This window comes from Molothrus aeneus, chromosome 15 (assembly GCF_037042795.1).
Source record: "Molothrus aeneus isolate 106 chromosome 15, BPBGC_Maene_1.0, whole genome shotgun sequence".
NCBI lineage: Eukaryota > Metazoa > Chordata > Aves > Passeriformes > Icteridae > Molothrus > Molothrus aeneus.
In genome coordinates, this window is record NC_089660.1 from 10,324,360 (window position 1) to 10,345,960 (window position 21,601).

At 43.3% G+C, this 21,601-nt stretch overlaps 1 protein-coding gene across 4 annotated transcripts in view; it reads left to right on the forward strand.

The window, feature by feature from the left end:
- The first annotated feature begins 10,552 nt into the window (after nt 1-10,552).
- Nucleotides 10,553-21,601, forward strand: part of FSTL4 (follistatin like 4) — a 208,606-nt gene continuing 197,557 nt past the window's right edge. For 2 of the 4 annotated variants that reach the window (XM_066560094.1, XM_066560097.1), the window contains exons 1-2: nt 10,553-10,600; nt 14,918-15,053. In XM_066560094.1, the coding sequence (XP_066416191.1) occupies nt 14,925-15,053 (129 nt within the window). In that variant the 5' untranslated portion in view covers nt 10,553-10,600; nt 14,918-14,924. Of the gene's footprint in view, nt 10,601-10,673; nt 10,756-12,302; nt 12,358-14,917; nt 15,054-21,601 lie in introns of those variants that run through there. The other 2 variants (XM_066560095.1, XM_066560096.1) reach the window with 2 other exon arrangements.

Sequence of the window (21,601 nt, forward strand, 5' to 3'; positions counted from 1 at the left end):
TTTAAAATTCATCAATATTATCAAAAAAACAACAAAGAACAAAAAAGCCCCACCAGGCAGAATAGTGGCAGATTTTGTAATTTGTCAAAGAAAAAGTAGAAATACCATTTATAGAGCCTGCAGCTGACACTAACTTTTTCCTTTCTTTTTCCACCTGAATCTAAGCTAATAGGAATAATAACTATTTTTTCTGCCCACTGACCCAAAAGATATGTGTTCTTGTGCTAATCCACTTCTACTGGTATTGACTGCTTGTCCCCATGGGTTTGCCTTGCAGAGTCAGAAATAAATTACCCATCCAAATCAATGAAACTCATGCCTGTGGTTTACACAGATGTAGCTCTATCACCCATACACAAGTGATAAGTGCTTGCAAAGTACTTCCACACTTCATCCTTCGACCATGTTTAAGCCACTCTTGGGAGAAAGCCACTCATCAGCAGCTGGTCCCTTTCAGACCATGCTCTGCTCTGTGTTGCTGTTGGGTTAGAGAAATTGAAATATCTTCAAAAACAGCATGGCTTTTGCTTCTTGCTACAGAAACAATAAGTTAATTGAGGGTTGTCCTGCTGATGTCTTGGTGACACTGAGGTTACTGCACTCCCTCAAAGCTCAAATCAAACTCAGAAAGCACAGCTACTTCACAGCCCGTGTTGTGTCTGGTACACCCTGGTTTTTACTTAGGTTAGTACATTATTTATCAGCTGCCAGATGTGGAGAGTTCACTGACTGCAGGATTTGTGCTGTGAGTTAAAGAAGAACTAAGTCACCTCTTGGGCTGCTGCCTGATGATTTGAGAGATCCTCCGGTAACATTAAAATACAGAGAAGAGGGATGTATGTACCAAGTTTGTGCCAGTAAGTTGTGGAAGTGATTCAAGAACTCAACAGCAGCACTAGTATTATTTAAAGCCAAGTCAAGAAACCTCAGGCTGAAGGGAGCTCTGTGAGAAAATCCTTGCAGATGCTGAGTTTGTGTGTTGGAAATCTCTGCTGAAGCACAGGCAGCCACATGGAGCAGCATCACCCAGAACATCCACAACCACAAGAGAGCAGACACAGTGTAGGTGAAATAGTTCAGACTGCATCAGGAGCTGTTGTGAGGGTGAGAATGAAATAAGAGACTTTTTACATGTATTAATCTTATTTAATACCTCAGCCGCAGCTGTTCATCATAATATCCTATATGTGTTTTTCATCAGAACTTCTGCTTCTAGGCATAAAAAAGACTTTGTAGATCAGTTTTCACTATTGATTTAGAATCCAAGCCTCTGCTTGGCTCTTTTAGTTACAAGTCAGCTGGAGACTTGTTACTTTCAATAGCATCAAAATATGCATATCCCAATCTGATTGCCTGAAAGTGGTCATGGATATAGCTGGTTATCCTCACTAAGTGATGCTTCTTTTTCCAGAGGCCAAAATCAAAAATTATTTGGAAATTAACAGAACTGTAGACAAAATGATGTGGATGGCACCTGTGGAGGTAATTCAGCCCAACTCCCTACTCAAGGCAGGGTCTGCTAGGACAGGTTGTTCAAAGACTCATCAATTCAAATTCCAAATACCTTGAAGGAAAGATCCTACAGCCTCTTTGAGTCCTTATTCCTGTCTTTAACTGCCCTTGGGGTTACTTTTCCTTCCCTTTATCCACCAGATCATGCATCCTGCACCCTTGGCCATGCACATTCTGTGTCTGGCCATGGGACACACTTAGTTCACCTTGCTGCCCTCCCTCTCTAGCTTCAGGTGCAGTCATGTCCCTCCTGAGTCTTTTCCTGTAAAGGCTGAACTTATTTAGATATGCCTTTATTCCTTTTATGACATTCCACTGTAGCAAGCATAACTATAAAGAATTCTGGTTTAATTCACTATAATATTTTTTCAATCTGTATTTGTAAATAGCCAAGATAGGAAGCTGTACTTGTGTCATTTCCTTTCATACAAAACTTCTATTGGCTCTGTGCAAGCTGTACACTTTCAATTCGTTCATTCCTAATTTTGACTTTGCTCCCATTGTGGTTCCTTCCACTCCTGAGTAATCCCCAGCAGTGTGACCTTGCCATTCCTAAAGGCAAGAACATGACACTGAAATTTATCCTCAGGAGCTGAATAAGAGGTAGGTGGTGAAAGCTGTGTTCAGCTGAAAGGATGCTGAAGGAAGAGGCCTCAGCCTCATGGCACAGTGGCTGTGTCAGCAGCACACAGCTATGCACCAGTTCATGGTGCAAACAAATCCTTGAGTCTGGGCTGGGGTTTCCGGGCCTTCTCTCTGTTCTGCAGCGCTGCAGCTGCTGGTGCCTCCTTTAAACCAGCTTAAGTACCTCCCTGTGACTTGTAGTGCCATATTTGCATTGCAGCACAGATGTACCCAGTGTATCACATATACCTCTGCAAAGACAACATCTGGTCCATTAAGTGCAGTAGAAATACTGTTATTGGTTCCAGTAGGCCTGCTAGCTCATTTATTTATTTTGCATTGTTTTCTAGAGAAAATAAAAGTCATTCATATGATTGAGTGACCTGTCTGAACTAGTGAGAGCTCTGACCCATAGGTTTGGTTGCTGAGCAATGACGTGGCTGCTTGAATGACTTTCCCAGATTTTATGCTTTCTTCCAGGTCGCTATTATTCTCACATCAGAAAATTCAAAGATCTGAAATCACCTAATAGTTTGAGGGAGACAATGCCTTATAAAAATGTCATTGCTATTGACTTTGTGGAAGATTTGATTACAATGAATTGTCAGGGAGATGATATAATACTAAACATTGACAATGTAATATCCAAGTGTAATTCTGAACAATAGGAGACAAGAGAAAAAATACATTTTCTTTTATTGCAGCAGAGGCTGTTGCTAAATGGATAACAGAGACTCAGTGTAGCAACTACTGAAAGTGATATGTTAGTATTGGAAGAGTTACAGTAGAATTTTGCCCAAACATGAAAAATATATGAGGAAAAAAAATTCCATAAGCAGCTGAAACAAATCTAAAACTAATTTTTTACCCCTTAAAATATTTTATCAAAATGTGCCACAAATGAGTTGCCATATACAAGGCAAAACAACCAAAAACCAATTTTCTATACATGGTCCCAAGACAGATTTGTTGAAGCTCTTTAGCACCTTACTTTCTCATTGGTGTGTGCTTCAGCCTTAAGCATGAGGAATTTTGACTACTGGCTCAAACTGTGGTCCCAAATATTCTCTGTCATGCTTGATTATTTCCCCACTTCCTCTCTTCTCCCTTACATTCCATCCCAGCCAGAGATTTGTAACCCATTGTCTTGCTTCAGCTCGAGATTGTGCTTCAGAGCAGCCAAATAGCTGTCCACAAGAAAGTAAAAATCCAGAGAGGTTTTATCTTTAAAATATGGCATTCTGAAGCCTAATGTCCTCTGGTTTTATTAGCTCTTCTAGAGGGGTGCTTAGCTGAAAGTGCAGCATCTGCCACCAGCTCCTCGCAGCTTTAAAGCCTCAATGCCAACTTCCCAGCTTGGGCACAAAGTTTACAGGGCACAGTGGGTGCTGGTGGAGGTGTTTTGCTGTTCCCAGCATTCCAGATCCTCCAGGATCCAGGCACTGCAGCAGTGCACAGGATGCAACCCTTTCTTAAGCCAAAGGGAACTTGGTACCTTGGTCACTGCAGAGAACAGTGGGCCCTGCCTGTCTCTGGGAAACTGTCACAGACACATTTTATGAAAAATCCTTTCCTTAGGATTTTTTCTCCTGAGAAGCTGAGAGGCCTCAGGAACAAAATGTAACCAATGGTTATCTGCTGCTGTGGAATGCAACAGGTGGATCTGTGATTGGTCCCATGTGGTTGTTTCTAATTAATGGCCAATCACAGCCCAGCTGGCTCGGACTCTGTCCAACACACAAGCTTTTGTTATCATTCCTTCCTTTTCTATTCTTAGCTTAGCTAGCCTTCTGGTGAAATCCTTTCTTCTATTCTTTTAGTATAGTTTTAATATAATATATGTCATAAAATAATAAATCAAGCCTTCTGAAACATGGACTCAGATCCTCATCTCTTCCCTCATCCTAAGACCCCTGTGAACACTGTCACAGGAAACCATCCTTTTTTGAGGTAAAAAATCCTTTTTCAAGGTAAACTATCTTTTTCACCCCATTTCATGGGAAACAGAGTGGCTACTGTTGTGCTTCAGGGCCAAATCTTCACCTGAGCACAGCAGGTATAAACTCTGCCCAGGAGCCTGTCATGTAGAGGGGACTCTGCATGGCCAGCAGCACTCATTTAACACAAGAGGAATATTTCAGCCTAAGTGGTGTCTACTGTGTATAAAACACTCAGTACCAGTAACATTTGCTTCTTCTCTCAGTAGTAAAATATATTTATTTGTGAAGTGGATCCTAATCTATCTCAGAACAGTGTTTTTAGTCTTTCACAGTAGCATTTATAATGATTGAAAGTGTAGGCTGGAGAGGACATCTTTCCGTAGCAATGAACAAAAATAAGAATAACTTTTCAGTATTACCATATATCAATAGCCAATTATTTTTGTAAGGATGGGTTCTGGCTGGCTGCTAATGGACTGACAATGAGATAAGTCTTTCAGGAGAGAAACTATCGTTTTAAAGATGGAGTGGCTGGCCTTTTAATTTTAAGGCATTACCAAAATCACACCTTTCACCTTTAAAAATTGTAAATGATCACAGACTTGTTCTAAATCATTTAATTGCTGTTTTAACTGAGCCTGGCTCATGCTTTGCAGGGGTTTGTCTTTCTTAGCACTGATGGTGCAGCTTAATTTCTTAATTTTTCTTGAAGAACGACAGCCTCCTTGCTTGTATTCTCCCTCCCAGCTGCTTTCTGGCCATCTGTCTGTAAAGGCAGTTTTAGGAATCTGCAGACAATTCACCCTTGCTCATATGCATTTCTAGAATCTGATACACAGCACAGATATGCACAGGCGCAAAGTAAAACCTATTCAATGAGATAAAATGTGAAGATGCTTCAGAAAGCTTTTTCCAATGCTTCAGATAAAGCAGGCTCACGTTTCTTGCTGTTTTTTTTCTTCTGCTTATTCTTTTATCTTCACCTGTTTTATCCATCTGCCTCTCTGACACAGGGAGTATGATGACTTGGATTAGGAGTCCTGTGTCTCTCTCTATCTTTGCTAGAGCTCCTTGCTTTAAACTTCCTCTCGAAAACAAACTTGAAAGAAAGATCACCAAATGCTCCAGAATATGCACCAAGACCTGACTATGACTTGACTGTATTTGCAAATAGCCAACAAGCTTGGGAAAAATCTAAACACCTTGTTATTATCCATGTTCATGGATCAAAGTCCCTTCTTGTTTTCAGATGAATGCTGCCCGCTGCTTTTGATGGTGTCTGGGAGAAGAGACCAACAAAATATTCAGAGATGAGGAAAAAAATGAGGAAAATTTGTGCCATTCCCAAAGCCACAAGTTGGATTAATGGCCATGGGACCTGCTCCCACTGGTCCCTCTATTAACCCTATATTTGGCCATGTGCTTGTGGCTCCCAGGACAATGGAGTAGGGGGGAGCTTCTCAAAATTGCCACAGCAATTTGAATTCAGGTCTCTGGGGCTATTTATTTGAACATGTTCCCTACACAGGAACAAGCCAGCTACTCTGACAACTCCCAAGAAATAAGAAATGTGCCTTGAGTTCCTGTGACATTTCATATTCCAAACTTTGCCCAGTGGCTGATTGTTCCTTCCTCAAAGAGACATATTGATTGTGGTACACGTAAGGGTAAGTGTGATAGTGTTCAGTATTTTGAGCTCATCATCTGTTATCCCATTCCCATTGTCATCTGATGCCCAGACACTATCAAATTGGAAGCAGTAGCGTAGAAAATTACAAACAAATCAAAAAAGACTACAGCTGTGAAATGAATCAAACCACTGTTTCTACCCTTCGTATTTCCTTCAGTATAAAACCTCTTTTACAACAAAAATAACAATTTTTTTGTATTCTGGACCTACAGCTATGAAGGCAGGGGTGAAGCACTGCAACCCAATACCCACCAAACATTTAGGAAAACACAACAAAGACAGAGGATAGGTCACCAAGGCCAGCACCTTGCCTAGATCTGTGCCTCAACCCTCCACTGCTGCAGACATTCATCCATAGGTATTTCAGCTTGCAATGATGTGGGAGAGCAGCACCCAGAGAATCCTCTTGTGTGTTTGAAGCTCTTGACCTTGTTCCTCTCCATTTGCTGCATCTTGAACAGGGTGATGTGATTAGAAAAGTTCAAGTCCAAGCTCCATGTCAGCTTTTCAGAGCAGCCCCTCGTTGTGTGCTTGCTGTACCCCGAGAGCAGGCTCTGAATAAATGTGTGTTTGTATGAAGATGACCACATTAAATTTAAGCAGAAATAAATGGTAATTTAACTGGCACAGATACACAAGGCTGACATAATCTCTAAAGGTTTGAGGTTGCTATTAAATTTGTTCTCCTTGTTAATTTGTGAGCAAGAGGATAATGAAAAACTGGTAACTCTGGAGTTGACATAAAAAGTAAGAGAAATACAGTTGGCAGGGATAATTTTATGCACTGTCAAAGTGAAAAGGCTTTGCTAAATGTACATAGGCAAAGATACACACTGTCATCTTAATGAGTAATTAAAAGATGGACTTCTAATAATTGAATCATGACTCTTGTCACATCTGTATTTGTTTAATATCTCTAGTTTTGATTGAATCTTGTTTTGAGTTCCAATCTTAATCAGGTCTGATTTAGGCTCTTGGTTCAAATAACTCAAAGTGATGAGCATGAATCTTGTTGTCCTATTACCTCCTCAACTTCTTGTTCCCAGTGAATACAACGTTCTTTTGAAATATCATTATTAGTTACTGCATTAAGCTAGCAAGACTGGACAAGTGAGGTAGGTGGGTGATATGCTGATGTTTGAATTTTCATAGAGGAAGCCTTCTTCTCTTCTTCTCAACATCATTGCTAGATTTTGGAAGTACTTCAAATGGCTGACATGGTTACAAGTTGATTCCTTTGCTGGTATAGTTCAGGGAGCCTTGGCTATTTGCATTGCTCTGTTATGCAGGTTTTTTTTGTAAATCAGGAAAGAAAAGCTGTGCAAGAGACAATCATCTCTTCTTTAAAACTATTTTCCTTAAACCAACTGTCATGGTCACCCTGAAATGGGATCATATCTTCAGTGACACAGACCTGTGCCTCTCCAATCTGTTTAAAATTCCTCATCAAATTCCTGAAGTCCCATCAGTCAAAGCTAACAAGAGGTTGCACATTTCCAGCTCCTCTCACTGAAGTACACAAGGCTGGGACTGGTACAAGTCTCTCCTTCTTCACAGTCCTCAAATTTGCCCACATCATATTAATCTATTGTCTCTTGCTTCAATTCCTCTAAACTTTCAGAGTTTTCTGGTTCTAATATATATTTTTTTAAACAGAAGGAATGGGATGATGCTTTAAATCTCATTACAATGAACAGGTTATCCTGTGTGTTGATGAAAAAAAAAAGCTTATTTCTCCCCTTTCTCTGCCTAAGATTTTTTTAGGTGCTCAAGTCTGTCTCTAAAAGCATCCATTTTTTCTCTTCTTTTTAACTACAATCATTGTTTTTTTGGGTCTCTTCAATTCCCAGTTCAAAAGAAAGCAACAATTATTTTGCTTCAAACTCATCCAGCCCTAAAGATGAGGAATTTATCACCTTTTCATTGCCAGCCTGCTCAGTTTATTTCTCCAGTTCTCTAGGAAAGCTTTTTGCTTTGCTCAGCTTCACAAAGGTGGGTGAACCAGGGTAGGGAGACAGCCGACTCCCTCCCTGAAAAGCGCCCACAGCATCTGTTCAAAAACACCTCTTGGGGTGCAGACACCCTTGCACAGGGCTGCTAAAGGTCTCAGGACAGACTGAAAGTGTTTGCAGAAGTGGGATATGGAGCTGGCTGGAGTTGAGGGTGTGATGAGGGGTGCCTCCATCTGCTTTTTATAGACAAGACTTGGAAAATGTTGGAAACATTAAAAGATTTTCAACCAGAATACTGGAGAAATGCACAGGACTCAAATGTGTGAGAGGAGGCACTAAAAATGCTTGTAGATACCTGCTTCTGTCAGTGGTGGCAAAGGGACATCTGGCTTGGGAACATGGACACCTCAGCACCTGGGAGCTGATGGAAGAGCAGACCTTGTTGGGCTAAGTTGTCCAACACTGTGCAGGGCAAATTTATTCCTTATTTAGCTGTTGAGATGCTCAGGGTGCTTATTTAGAGGTTCACAAACAGGTGGGGAAGCAGGACCAGCACTGCTGGTGCAGGAGGTGGTGAGCCCCAAGAGCTCCAGGGAGGGACCTTGTCACTACAGGACACGAAACAACACGAGCACACACACCACTGCTCTCAAGGTGAAAAAAGGGACGTTTTATTTCTGACTCCAACATTTATAGGTTTCCAAAAGTGACACTGGATTGGAGGGTGAAAGTGCTACCTCTCCAATGACACTGGACAAACCAACAATCCATCAAATTTCTCCTCCATAAAAGAATGCAAAACAATAAGTTATTTACAGAAAGTGTGTGAGAAAGTTTATTACAAGAATGTAAACATCAGAAGGCTTAGAAAATCTTTAAAAATCAGGGTGCAGGACCCCACAGCCCCTCACTGGGGATACACAGCTGGTGTCACAGGGAGGTCCTGGCAGGCTCGTGGCACTGCCCACAGCTCACTCTCCCACCTGCCTTGGCTGCCAGCCTCTTGAAGAAACACAGCAGCCCCAGCCCATGCATTGAAAACTGCATCAGATGATGTAAAATGAGCAAAATGTTCCTCCTGCTACAAAAGTGAGGTGGCAAATATCACCCAGGCAAGCTGCTGGTGGGGAAGGAGCCCTGTATCCTCCAGCATGTGTGGATATAAATAAACACAGGCTGTGCAGATACTTCAGATGTCTAGTGATGCATCTTGTACTTATGTTCGACTTGAAGAGATACAGAGAGATTAGTAAATACTTCAAATTGACAGCACAGACATATTTTCATAGAATAAATGATGCTGGTAAGTGGAGAGACTTTTCTTCCTTCCCTTCAGGAAATGGGGAAGAATTGTCTGCACTGATATTATTTCCAATTTTTTTTTCTCTCAGGAAAGAAAAAAAGATCTCACCAGAGATATCCTATTTGTTGCTGATTAGATTTCAGTGTTATTTTTTTAAAACCTCAGATCTCTTAAACCTATAGGGCACCTATGAAATACAGACTCATTTCTTCCAGGATACTCTGCAGAGACCTCTCTTATGTTGCCTGGGCACAATTCACTGTGGATACTCCATTTTTTAAATTGTATTTGTGATTTCTTTTTAAAATCCAAACTTAAATCTGCAATTTCATATCATCCTAAAGAAGGTAACCACAAAATAACAAATCCCTATGAGCCTTTGTGATGATTTGGGAGAAAAAGCTCCATTTATTTGCAAACACTGAAAATATTTTAGTGGTATTGGATTTAACAGGCCAGAAACAAAGGTTCTGGAAAACCAACTAGTCTGATCACTTGGTATTTCCTGCAGAGAAAAAAGAAAATAGAAAATAGAAAATAAAATCCCCCAAATTTAGTCATGAAAGAGCCACTTCTGCAACTTTGTGCTCAGTTTTCTGGAATGATTTTTTACTAAGCACATTTTCTCCTGGACTTAGACCCAGTTTCCCAGAGTAGCCCATGTCTACTAGCCATGAGGGGGATCCCATCCTTTTCATGCTGAAGCAAATCCCAACTAATTCTGTAGGCTGTAAGATTCTTTACAGGAAGAAACACAAAATTTTACATGTTTTATCAAGTCTTTTAGACTGCTCCTCTCCTGTTGCTAATTCTGAGCGCTCCATCACATTTGCCTAAACCTCCTTGCAGCCTTTGGTACAAATACCCACATATTCTGGTTCTGTGCTCCTGCCATGCCTCCTGATCATGCAAACATCCTTGTTAAAAGCTAGATAAGAAATTATTATACTGATTTTATTTTTTTTTGGAAATGAGATGATGAAGAGGAGAGCGTACGAATTTTAATGTTTGCCTCTCTTTATAAACAGGGTTACGTGGGAATCGAAGGCACACCTCCAGAACAGCCCAATGCCGTGCAGTGCCTGCTGTGGCAAGTCCCGGCGTCCCACCGCAGACAATCCGGTGTCCCTCGACGTCTCCCCCGTTTGACGGCCACACGGCGAGGGGCCACCGGTCCCGTGTCGCCCAGCTCCGGGCACGCATCGCCCCGGAGCAGCTCTCCGAGCACGGGGCTGCGGGGGGCGGTCAGAACGAGGGGCAGCTCAGCAGCCGCACCCCGCGGTACCACCGGCCCCACGAGCATCCCCCGGTGCTGCTGACCCCCCGCGCTCTGGGCACGGCTCCGGGCACGGCTCCGGGTGCTCCCGGCACGGCGCCACTGCCCCCCCAGCCCCGGGGCGGTCCCGCCGCCCGCACAGGTGCCGGGATTGGGCGGAACATGCAAATGCGGCGCTGACGTCAGGCGGCTCCGGCCCGGAGAGCAGAAATAGGGCCGGCCCGGCCCGCGCCGCGCACTGCCCGCACCGGCCCCGCCGCGCTCCGCCCCGCCCCGACCGGAGCGAACCCAGCTCCTCCCCAGGTGAGTGCGGCCGGAGCGCCCCGCGGGTTCCGCTGCGCTCCGCGCTGCCCCACGCTGCGTCCCCATCCCCGCTTCCCTGCGCTGTCCGCTCCTCGGGGGCCGGGGGTCTCTGGGCGCCGCCGAGCGCTCACCCCGCGGGCCGGGCCAGGTAACAGGTGTGTGCCCGCCGCGGGGCCGGGAGGCGGCGGGGCGGGACGGGCTGGGCTGCGAGCGGGGACCTCCGCGCCGTACCTCGCGTGTCGCACCGTGGACCTGCCGCCCGTGGGGTGGGGCGGGGTGGGGCGGACGCCCCTGCCGCCCCGGAGGCCGCGGTGCCGCAGCGCTCGCCCGGCGCGGCCGCCGTCGGTGGGCGCGGGTTCGGGCGCGGGTCCCGGCGCGGTCGCGCGTGGGGCCGGCGGTTCCCGGCTCGGCCGCCGGGTGGCGCCGGGCGCCGGCGGTGGCGGCCCGGGCTGGCCCGAGCGCGGGGAGCGGTGCCCGGTGCCGCGCTGGCCGCACGCTGCCCCACGAAGGGATGCTGTGCGATTCCTCCGCGTGTCACCTCGGAACAAAGCGGTTTTGAATCGTGTCGTGGGGCCAGCTTTGAAAACCGAGGCGAAATCTCTGCGTGGTTCACGAGTTTCTTGCTAATCCTGCATCCTTGTTGGATTGATGCTCCCCAGATTTATTCCGGAGCATTGAAGTGTCTTGGAGAATTTCAATGAAATGAAATCTTATTAAATTTAATCAAATGAAATATTTTTAAGTAGCTTTTTCTCAAATGAAAAGTCCGGTTTGTACTTAAACATCAAAGCTGATTCCAATGAGTTCTTAATGTACCCAAACTTTAAGTATTTAACTGCGGACAGCTGACCGAGTAATTATTCAGTTTCATTATGTCTTGCCAAAACGATTGGCTTTTCTACTTAATTTTGTTGCTTAGTTCTGTAGTACTTAACAAGAAATTATGGATGTCGAAATTATTTTGCCAGCAATGGAAACGCTGTTTAGATAAGGCTGGAGCAATTGGAAAGGTTGATGGCAGGAGCTAAGGACCAGATTCTTATCTGGTTTTAATAGCATCAGTTTGAATAGAGGTAATAGTTATGTCCAAATGTTTTCTTTTTGCTATAGCAACAGTCAGAACTTCAGATAATTAAGTTCAGTCCCTTTCTGATGTGAAGCTTGTTGGAAATTATTGAAAGCTATTGCAAACCAGTAATTTCTCAAATAAACTGCAATTTAAGTAGCCCTGAAACAAAACCAATAACTGTTTTTGGCAATTTTTTTAATCTCATTGTGGTCACCGTAATTGAATTTTTAAAGCTTTTGTGTTACAGGGGAAAAAGTTGTGGGATCACTGCAGGATCTGGTTGTTGCTTGTCACAGAAATGCTTTAAACAGTTTGTGCGGTTCCCCACTCAGATGGCCAAGATGCTTGGTCCCTGTTGTTTTTCAAGGTGACCCTTTTTGCTTGAGTAGCTCCCAAGCCTGTACCCTACAACCTGTGCTTGTCTTTGGCTGGCATCCGCTTGCTGCTCTTCCACTGGAGACATTGCAGCCATTTGCTTTAAATTCGAGGCTCTCCCTGAGTGTTGGTGCCTGCCCAGACCCATCTGGCCTTGGGATGGGTGTTTTGCTGTTGCCATCGTGTTTGAGCTGCTTCAGATGACAGTGCATAGCCTGGTGCTGCTGTACTTGTGATTCTTGCTAGAGCAGTGCCAGCTGCAAGGAAAGCTGGAGGGCTGCTCTAGCTCAGAGGAGGAAACCACAACCTTCAGGTAAACTTTTTGGCTTTGCATAGTATATTCTTTATCAAGAGTCAATATTTATTCCTTCTTTTGAGTACAACTGCTTGTTTTATGCAGACATTTCCATATGCAGGCTTTGATTTCTCTGGACAGTGATCTCCGTACAAGCTCAAATCCAGCAAATCTGTCGCTCCCTCGAGCAAGGAAAGGAAATGGATAGTAAAACTTGCCTGAGCTTACAGTGGTGGTCTGGATCTATTCAATCAATTTGAGTTTTTCTGTTGACTTCAGGGAACTTGGAACCTGCAGTCTGATAGTGCATTGTATGGTGTAGCTGCAGACTGGGTTCTGCAAGGAGCCTTCCCTTTAGCTCAGGGTAAGGCAGTGCTGAGCTCTGGTTTAGGATGCCAAGTGCCATGAAAATGCTGTGTGACTCCAGAGTAAGCTCTCTGTTGATATTTATGCTACATATTTGTTGCTTGATTGAGGCTATTAAGATATATAATGTGTATTAATGTGTCCTTCTCTTACCGTGACTGAGAGCAATTAGTGTGCTGTCAGCATGCAATAAAAATAAGCGATTTCTAAACTGAGTAAAGATGTTGTAGAAATTCTATTTATAAAGCAAACAGAGTTTCTATCAGGTAGAGTCTGCCCTTTCAGTTTCATCAGTGTTACAGATCCTAATCCAAATATCTTCATGCTTTCTGTCAGTTGTTTACTAAATACACATTAAACTAGTGATTTCCCTGTTTTGCTCCAGGATTGTAATTTCAGACAGGATATGATTCAGAGGTCTTTAGAACTGCTATGTTATTTGTTGTGATGGAATCAACCGAGCACACAAAATACCCCTATTACAGGAAAAAAAACCCCAAAACCCTGTGAGAAACAATGTTGCTGTGCAAGAGCAATTCATAAAGTAACAATGCACTTGTCTCTTATTGATGTAGTGACTTTGGTTTATTAAATATTTATTTGTAGCCCCAGTAACATTATATCTGAGGTTCATAATTGGAATTTAGAAAGACTAATAAATTTTGATTTCATCCTGAATGCTGTTCATTCAGTGTGTTTACATTAGTGCCAAGAAAAGGCATTGCCTGAGCTCTGTGGGTGCTGTATGCTGTGCTCAATCTAGTGATGGGGTGTCTTTGAGCAAACAAAATACCTAAAATTGTCACTGCTGGTGTAAATGGCCACAGCTCCAAAATTAGGAGTGATGCACCATGGCTTGGACGTACCCTGTGGCAAACACATGGCATGAAAACACTGTAAAATGAGTCTTGTCAAGACAAGGTATGTCATGGTGAGTTAATTCAGCTTGGCTGAATTTTGCCATTAGCAGGTAGCCCTCCTTGTTGATGTGCATGGCTCCAGCCAGGCAGCAGCCTGTAGAAATGCTGTCACTTCATTAAGGGTCATTATGCTTCATTAACGGGTCCATTTTAGCCTTCCTCAGCCATCTCAGAAATGGTTCCAGGCCTGAATATTCCTTCGGTATTTTAATTATAGAAAGTAATGACACAATCTTGTGTTATTGTTATGGAGGAAGCACAGCTCCAGGTTGAGCACCAGCACAGGGTTGTGGTGTGTGAAGCACAGGAGTTCCTTCTGACACCACTTTGGGTAACTGCTTTGGTGTCCTTTCCTAATTCATTAAAAAACTACATGAGACAAGAACCACTGCTCAAAGTGCATGCAGATTTAGTGGGAATCCCTCCAGTTCCCCACAGATGATGTGGGACTGTGGTGAGCTTTTGCCAGGGAGATGGTGCTGCTCTTGAGTGGAGTGAGTGTGGGAGGGATTGGAAATGTCTCTGCTTGGGACAGAGGAATATGAGTGCAGAAATCAGACCCAGCTAGGACTCACCTTTGTCATGGCTGGAGAAACACATCAGCCCTCTTCAGCTCAGGATTTGTTTTGTGTCTTTCAAGTTTAGGTGTGTTTGGTGACCATCTGGGCAGGTATTCTCACTGGGAGGATGACCACTGTCCCTGTGTGCTGGTGTGAGCTGTCAGTCCTTGCTCACCCCACACACCTGATTGTGTAGCCAAGGGGGCTGCCAGTGGCTGTGTCTGCTCCAGGCAGTGTCCCCCTCTGAGTCAGAGGGGAATAATGAGATTATTTTCTGTCATATTGCTGGGAGCCTTCAGCAGTCAGAGAAGCAAAGGTGTGTGTCTGGCATTTTCCTGAAAATCTGCTGAGGGTGCAGGTGTGAGTGCCCCTGTGCTGCTGGGGCTCTGCAGAAGGGACAAAATTCACCCTTTGGCTTCTGCAGTACCACAAGACCATGTTTTGATGTGGTTTGCTTTTGGCCACAGTGGTTACAGAAATCCCAGGACTCTGGTTCTGCAGGTGCTGTGTGGCAGCAGGCTGAGAGCAGCATGTCCTGAGGAAGAGAGTTTTGGGGTAAAACTGCTTCAATATGGGGATATTGTACAATACACTGGAGTCTGTAGAGCTCTGTAGGCACTGAGTGTGGATGGACACTGTCAGCTGAAGCTTCTGTGTTACCAAACCTGAGCTGGCTTTTGTTGTAAGATGAATGTTCCATAACTGTTCCTTTTTGTTTTGTTTTTTTAACAGACTCGAAATGATGACACCAAGGAGCTTTTGGTGCTCTCTTGTGCTGCTGGGGGTTTTCCCACTGGTCACAAGGGGATGGATGGATGTGGACCAGAGCAGGAGCCTGTATTCAGATGTGGGGAGGTTGCATCAAGAGGTACTGTACACCTGCTGCTGCTGCAGACACAGCTCTTGGGTTTCTGTTCTTGGGCTGTGGGCAGGCTCTCCATATTGCAGACAGAAAACAAGTGTGGGCTTATCTGTGTGTATTTGTATTAAACACCTCCTGAGGAGGTCAGTGAAAAACAGTGAAACAGAAACTCCTACACTTATTGGGTATATTGACATCATCTGGAAGTGAAATTGTGCATCTGGCTGTTGTGGAGATGCTGTCTTGCCCCAGAGACTTTACAATGTGCTGTGTCCTGGGGCTGCTGACATCAGTGAAGCTAAATTTAACAAGCAAACTGTCCTGGCTCTTCACTTGGGTCAGTGGACAATTAGGTGAAACCTAAAAAAAGCTCTTTTGAAGGAAAGCTGAGCCATAGGTGGTTCTGAGAGAATCAGCAAAATTCCTGCCCAAAGTGTTTTCCTCCAGACTTCCTGATGTGACACCTTTCTGAAGAACAGAGGAACAGAAGAGGGAGCAGGGAACAGTGACTGTAGTGAGCAGTCACTGGGGCTGGGGCCAGCAGTGCCTCCTCAGGGCTCAGCCCTGGCCTCAGGGAGTGCAGAAGCAGCTGAGCCTGTTCCCAGTGCTGAAGGTGACGGTGTTGGCTGCTGTCACAGGGGTGTGCATGGAGCAGGCCCTGTCCCAGCAGTGTCAGAGCAGCTGTCCCAGCAGGACTCTGGATTTCTGAGCCAGAGCTCAGCACTGCTGGTGGCACAGATGTACACTCAGATTTTCACAAGTCTCAAGATGAGACGTGTGAATAAAGCCACAAAAATCTGGAACTGTGACTTTGTTGAGCTGTAAATGATGAATGAATGCTGAAACAATTTTAGCTATTTAATTAGTTCCTGTATGTTCCCTAAATGGTTGCTCAAATGTCTGAATGTGAGAGATGGTGCAGAAGGACAGGAAAAGGACACTTGGCTATTTTTTAGCTGCCATTGCCTTGAACACTTATGTGCTGGCAGACACATCAGTCAGTGCCAGGCTAATGATAAGCCCTTGATGGATTCATGTTGCAATTGGATCTATTTGAGCCTCAGGATTTGGTTGTAGTTGGAGGATCCCATTTCTCCCAGTCACACGCTCTCAACAAATACCCAGTTATCTGCATTATAGTTTAAGCCAATTAAAAAAGTGCTTTTTGCTGCTTAGCAGGGCTTAAAAGTAATTTCAGTGGTGTTGGATGTTCTACAGCTGTGAGGTCTGTTTCAGGTGTATTTTGTCCTTGAGGTATCCAACCTCTGTTCTGTGAAAGTGAGTAACAGCTCCCTTCCACACCTCCACTGTTATTTTGCTGCTGTCTAGGCTCAGGTAGTACACTGGCACTTTGTTAAACCTGTTCTTGCGGAATCTCTGATCAATTTTGCTTTTTAATTAAAAATTATTAAAAATTTTGTATGCTTGTGCAGTTTAAAAAAGTCTCATTCTTAACTAATGCACGTTAGTTTTGATTTTTTTAAGAAAGTTGCTCTGAGGAATTAAATTCGTTACTCAATTTACTTTAACATAAATCATAGAGTTATTAAATTACTTGAAAGACATTAATTCATTTGATCTTTCTCTAAAGACCATAATGTTATTGTACCAATTACTTGATCTTGCTTGAGGTGGAAGGATCTCAGCTAAAAATGTATTTGCACAGGTTTGCACAGAATTTAACAAGTGTAAATATTAAAATTATGAATGTACAAAGAATGCAGTAAAAATAGATTCAAGAAATGTAAGTTATAAAACAGGTTTTTGAAAAAAAAGTATCTGTACAGAAAACGTGTTTCCACAAGAAATAGTGTTTATACAGTGTGGCACCAAACACCAAAATGAATCTGAAAGCTCTGAGCATAACTTTCAGATAGGTCAGTGAAACTGAGATAATCACCTTTTGAGAGTAAACAGCAGTTACTTTCTCTTTCAGAAAATAGTTTATCCATAATACCTTTCTAATAATAAAAATCACCTGAAATCCTTTTCTAGCATTACAGGCGTTTGTTCAGTTTGGAGCTCCTTATCTGTGAGAAATTTGTTAGGTTCCAAATTTTATGGTTTGATTAATACATAGATCCACTAATATGCATTTAAAAATATTAAATCACAACTAGAAATGCTCCTAGCAAGTCACTAAAACTGCCTTAAAAATGAGTAAAATGTTAATTTGCAGGTCAAATAATTTTGAAGTCTGCTCTGATGGAAAATTCCTGTGAACCTCATCAAAGCAAATACGTGGGTATGGGTCACTGACCTTCACTAATACTTGTTCTGATCTACATAGGAACAAGTTTACTGAATCAAAAACATTGCTTAATTTATGTTCAGATTGCAAAATCAATTTCTTCATGGTATGTGGTAGAATTATTGCAGCTGTGCTTTGAATTTATTAAAGAAAATAAGACTACAAGGCGTTCTGATCAGAAACCAGCCCTCTAATATAACAATGCTGTGTGTTTTTCTTCACCCCTCAAGTTTATGGGGTGTCCTGAGAAGGGGTTTCTTTTCTGGAATATTTTTAGTCCTGATTAGAATAGTTAATAATTATGTATATGCAGTATGAAATTCCAGTTTCAATGAAAGAGCTAAAATAGAAAAACTAATTAAAAAGAAAAAAAAAGACAGCATTAGTGTTTGACTGGAAAGCTGCAACATTCCTGGTTTGTATTAATTTTGAAGACTACTGCTGTGTTGTGTGAAATGTCTCATAGGCTGGTTCCAGGGGTTGCTGGAAAGCTCTTGAGGCTTCTGGGCATTGCATGTGGACTTGGGCAAAGCTTCTCAGGGCTGGACCATCATGAGATTAAATCCTGTTCAGTGGAATATATACTGAAATACCAGATATATAGAGCTCACTGCTCTGGGGTGATGTTTTTGACAAGTTTTTGCCTCTGCCTTCAGCAAGTCTGATTGCATGTTCAAGTTGGATGTTCCAGAGGTGACTGCAATTCATGGGCAGCTCTGTGCCGGCTCAGAAGGGCTTTGGGTGGCCCATGATACACCAGGTGATGTGGTCTGGGGTCACCTCTTCCTTCTAGAAAGGAATTCTCAAAAAATGCACCTTTCTGAGTCATTGCCAGTGGTAGTGAAGAGACTTTCCAGTATGAGCAGAAAAGGGACAAACCATCTGGATCTGAAATAACCCTGGAGTTTGGCTTTGGAGGAGAACTTGGCCAGGAGGTTCTGATGGAAAGCCAGCAGTGCTGGTCTGCTCAGTCTCTACTAGGAAATCCACACCAGTAGCTCAGACTGATTTTTTCAGCCTCCTGGGGTATTTTGCAAAGCATCTTATTAAATACTGAAATTTAACAGCCAGCTTCTCCCATTCCCTGCTTTCCCTGTGAGAGGCTGATTTCCTGTGCATGCTGAAGCCAAGCTGGTTTTGCCATGGTTCTTGGGGCAGACCTTGCATCTCCTTTTGTGAACCCAAAGTGAGCAGAGCACTGCTGCAGGTCTTCATCAGCCCTTCCAGGAGCAGAGCTCCTCTAACACATCGTCACAGAGCTGCATTTTGGAAATTTAAATTCTGTGTTATGTTTTCTGGGGCACTGCTGGTGGGTAGCTTGAATAATATTGTCCTAGCTTGATAGTGTGAAAGTGGAGAATAATTCTGTTTTGTGGTACATGGAGAGTTGTTTTGTGCTGCATTTTGAAGTATTTGGATGTCACCAAGCCCCTAAGCAGTGACAGTAAAGGCTGGCAGGCATTCTGTGGTCTGTTTAGGGCTACAGAACCATTCTGTGGTTTCTAGAAATACTTAATTGCTTTAATTTGCCTTTCATGCTGTGCTATTTTTGCCACCCATCCTCCTCCTCAAGAAGTCTCAGGAACCCATGCAGAGCCCCCCACGCTCCTGTGGGGAGAGGAGCTGTGTCCCTGGGGAGGCTCCTCTGCACAGAGCTCACAGGTGATGCTCCACGGGCTCATTTCTCAAGGCACCATAACTTTTTTCTTGCTGGCATTTGGCAGGTATTGGCTCTGTTGGCTATCCATTGTTTTTGTTCATTAATTGTTACTTGAATGAGAACACAGATTCCCACCCCTGGAGGTGTTCAAGGCCAGGTTGGAAGGGCCTCTGTGCAACCTGCTCTAGTGGAAGGTGTTCCTGCCCCTGGCAGGGGGTTGGAATTGAATGATCTTTAAAGTCCCTTTGAACTTAAAGCATTCTGTGGTTCTGTGGCACCTGAAACTGCTCAAAATCTCCAAGTATAAATGGACAGCAAACAGCTGGATCAGACCAGCCCTTCAGTGCCCTCATGCCCAGCTGGAATCCAGCCTTTCTCTGGAGCCCACTCACAAGCCTCAACTGGGCTTGTCTAAGAGTATCAATTATTGCTGAAATTTCTAGTTATATTCAGATTCTTAAATGGTTGCATCACTTACTGCTGCATCTGAAGATGACAGTAGGTTATTCTGGGCAGCAAGGGATTCATAGGGATGATTTTGGGCTCCTTCCCCCAGCAAAGTCATGTTTCCTAATCTGACAGACTAGGAAGGGATTTTTTTCTGAAGCAAGTTAAAAAATTGCAAAGGCTTTTTTTGATAAAAGCTTTTTGCTTCTAATTCAAATACAGACACAGTTTCAGAGGATGAGCTTGGAATAAAACATGCACAAGTGTATAAATTTTATATACAGTTGAAGATCTAATATCCTGGTATTTATTTTAACTGATAATAATAGTAATGTATTGTCTACCATTTGAGTATTCTTCCTGATTTTCAGTTTGGAGAAAGGAAGAAAAGAATCAGATTTAAATTTAAATCTATACTGTGCTACAGCCTGCTGCTGCTTCAAGCATTAATGAAAGTACAGGGAGACAAGACTTAAGTTTATTTTTCTATCACTTTGGTATGTAGTGATAGTTCACTTCTTGTTACCTGCATTTATGTGGTATCTCTAACAAGCAGTAATTGCTTTTTTGTAGAGCATCCTAAATCTTATCCCTGTGGAGATGAGAAGCTTTTGCTCTGAGTGCTGGTTACCAGAGCATCTGCAGCTCAAGGTGCTGTGGAACATTTTGATAATATTTATATTAGGCATGTTGAGGTCCTTCCTCTGCATCCCCAACCTTCCCCTCCACTTTCTTCTGTGTACTCACAGGGCTTAATAAATGTTGTATCTTACTTGTTGAATCTTGTACTGGAAGTACTAGAAAATGTGACATTTGGAACAAGGCAGGTACTGTACACTTGAATGACAGCAGAAAATTAGAAGAATTTTGGTTTACATGAGTGGTTATGGCTCAATGGTGAGTGTCAGGGATTGTCAAGCTGCATCTAAAGCACAATCTGAAGATGGAACCCACTTGTTTGCCATCCCTTACAGAACAGAAATCCTGTTTCCTTTTTTTTTTTAAACTTCTGGTAGGATGCAGTGTGTGATAGCTCATGGTGGCCCTGCACTGCCCATTTTCCTGGGGGCTGTCACCTTTCAGCCAGAACAGGTCCCCTGCTGCTGCATGGGGCAGTTTGTGGTGCATTGGATGTTGATGCCCTTGGATTTTGGGTGCTTGGATGCTGTCTCTGGGAGCAGAGGGATGAGGGCTCGTGGTGCCTGGCTCTGTGCTGAGCTGTGCCACTCACTGACTGCAGGAATCAAATTTCAGGAAGTTTTTCTCATGTCACAGTTGAGCAACTGTGAAAAATCATACTGAGATGGGGAAATGCTGGTATGATTCTGAAGAAAAGAATAAGACCAGAGTAAATCATGTTGCAAAAATGAATCAAGGCAATCTTAACTTGGTTATGATGTGACAGAGGGTTAAACTTTGATATTCTGTTCAGAAGCCACTCAGCCTTAAAAGACTAAATGTTTAAAGCCTTAAAAGACTAAATGTTGAGCAATTTTTTTTTTCATAATGTAGCATATTCTCCATTTGAAAAAAAAAAGTTGTAGCATTAGTTTTTAAAGGAAGACAGTTTTACTTGAAGTACTTTTGACCACCAAGCAGGGCAATTCTCAGTTTTTAGATTAGAAAGAGCATATCCACAAATTTGGGATTTTTAAAAGCAGCTATCCCATGGGCTTCCCCATGACAATGTAGAAATTTATGGAGCAATACCTGGGTTCCTCATCTGGAGTCCAGAACTAATAGTGAGTAAAATCAGAGATGCAGTAATTATCTCAATTAGCTGCCGTATGGATGAGCAGATGATGCTGTGTGATGTGAGACATCAGAGTTCCTCTGTGTTCATACCAGACTGTACAAATCTAAATTGCCACTGTCTGTACTGATAGCAAGCTTTCTCCAAACAGCAGCATGTGATCTATTTTTTCCTCATGCCTGATCAGAAAAAAAAAGGGAGAAAATGCTGATTGTCAAACTAAGCTGTGTATTAGTCATGTCCTGTGCTGATGCTTCAGTCCCCATGCAGAGTGTCCCAGCAGCCCTGTACTGAGTGTCATTTCATAGAATGGTTTGGGTTTGGGTCAAAACTTGTCTAATTCTCCCCCCCCTGCCACAGGCAGGGATGCCTTCCACTCTCCCAGGTTTCTCCAAGCTCCATCCAGCCTGGCCTTGGACACTTCCAGGGATGGGGCAGCCAGA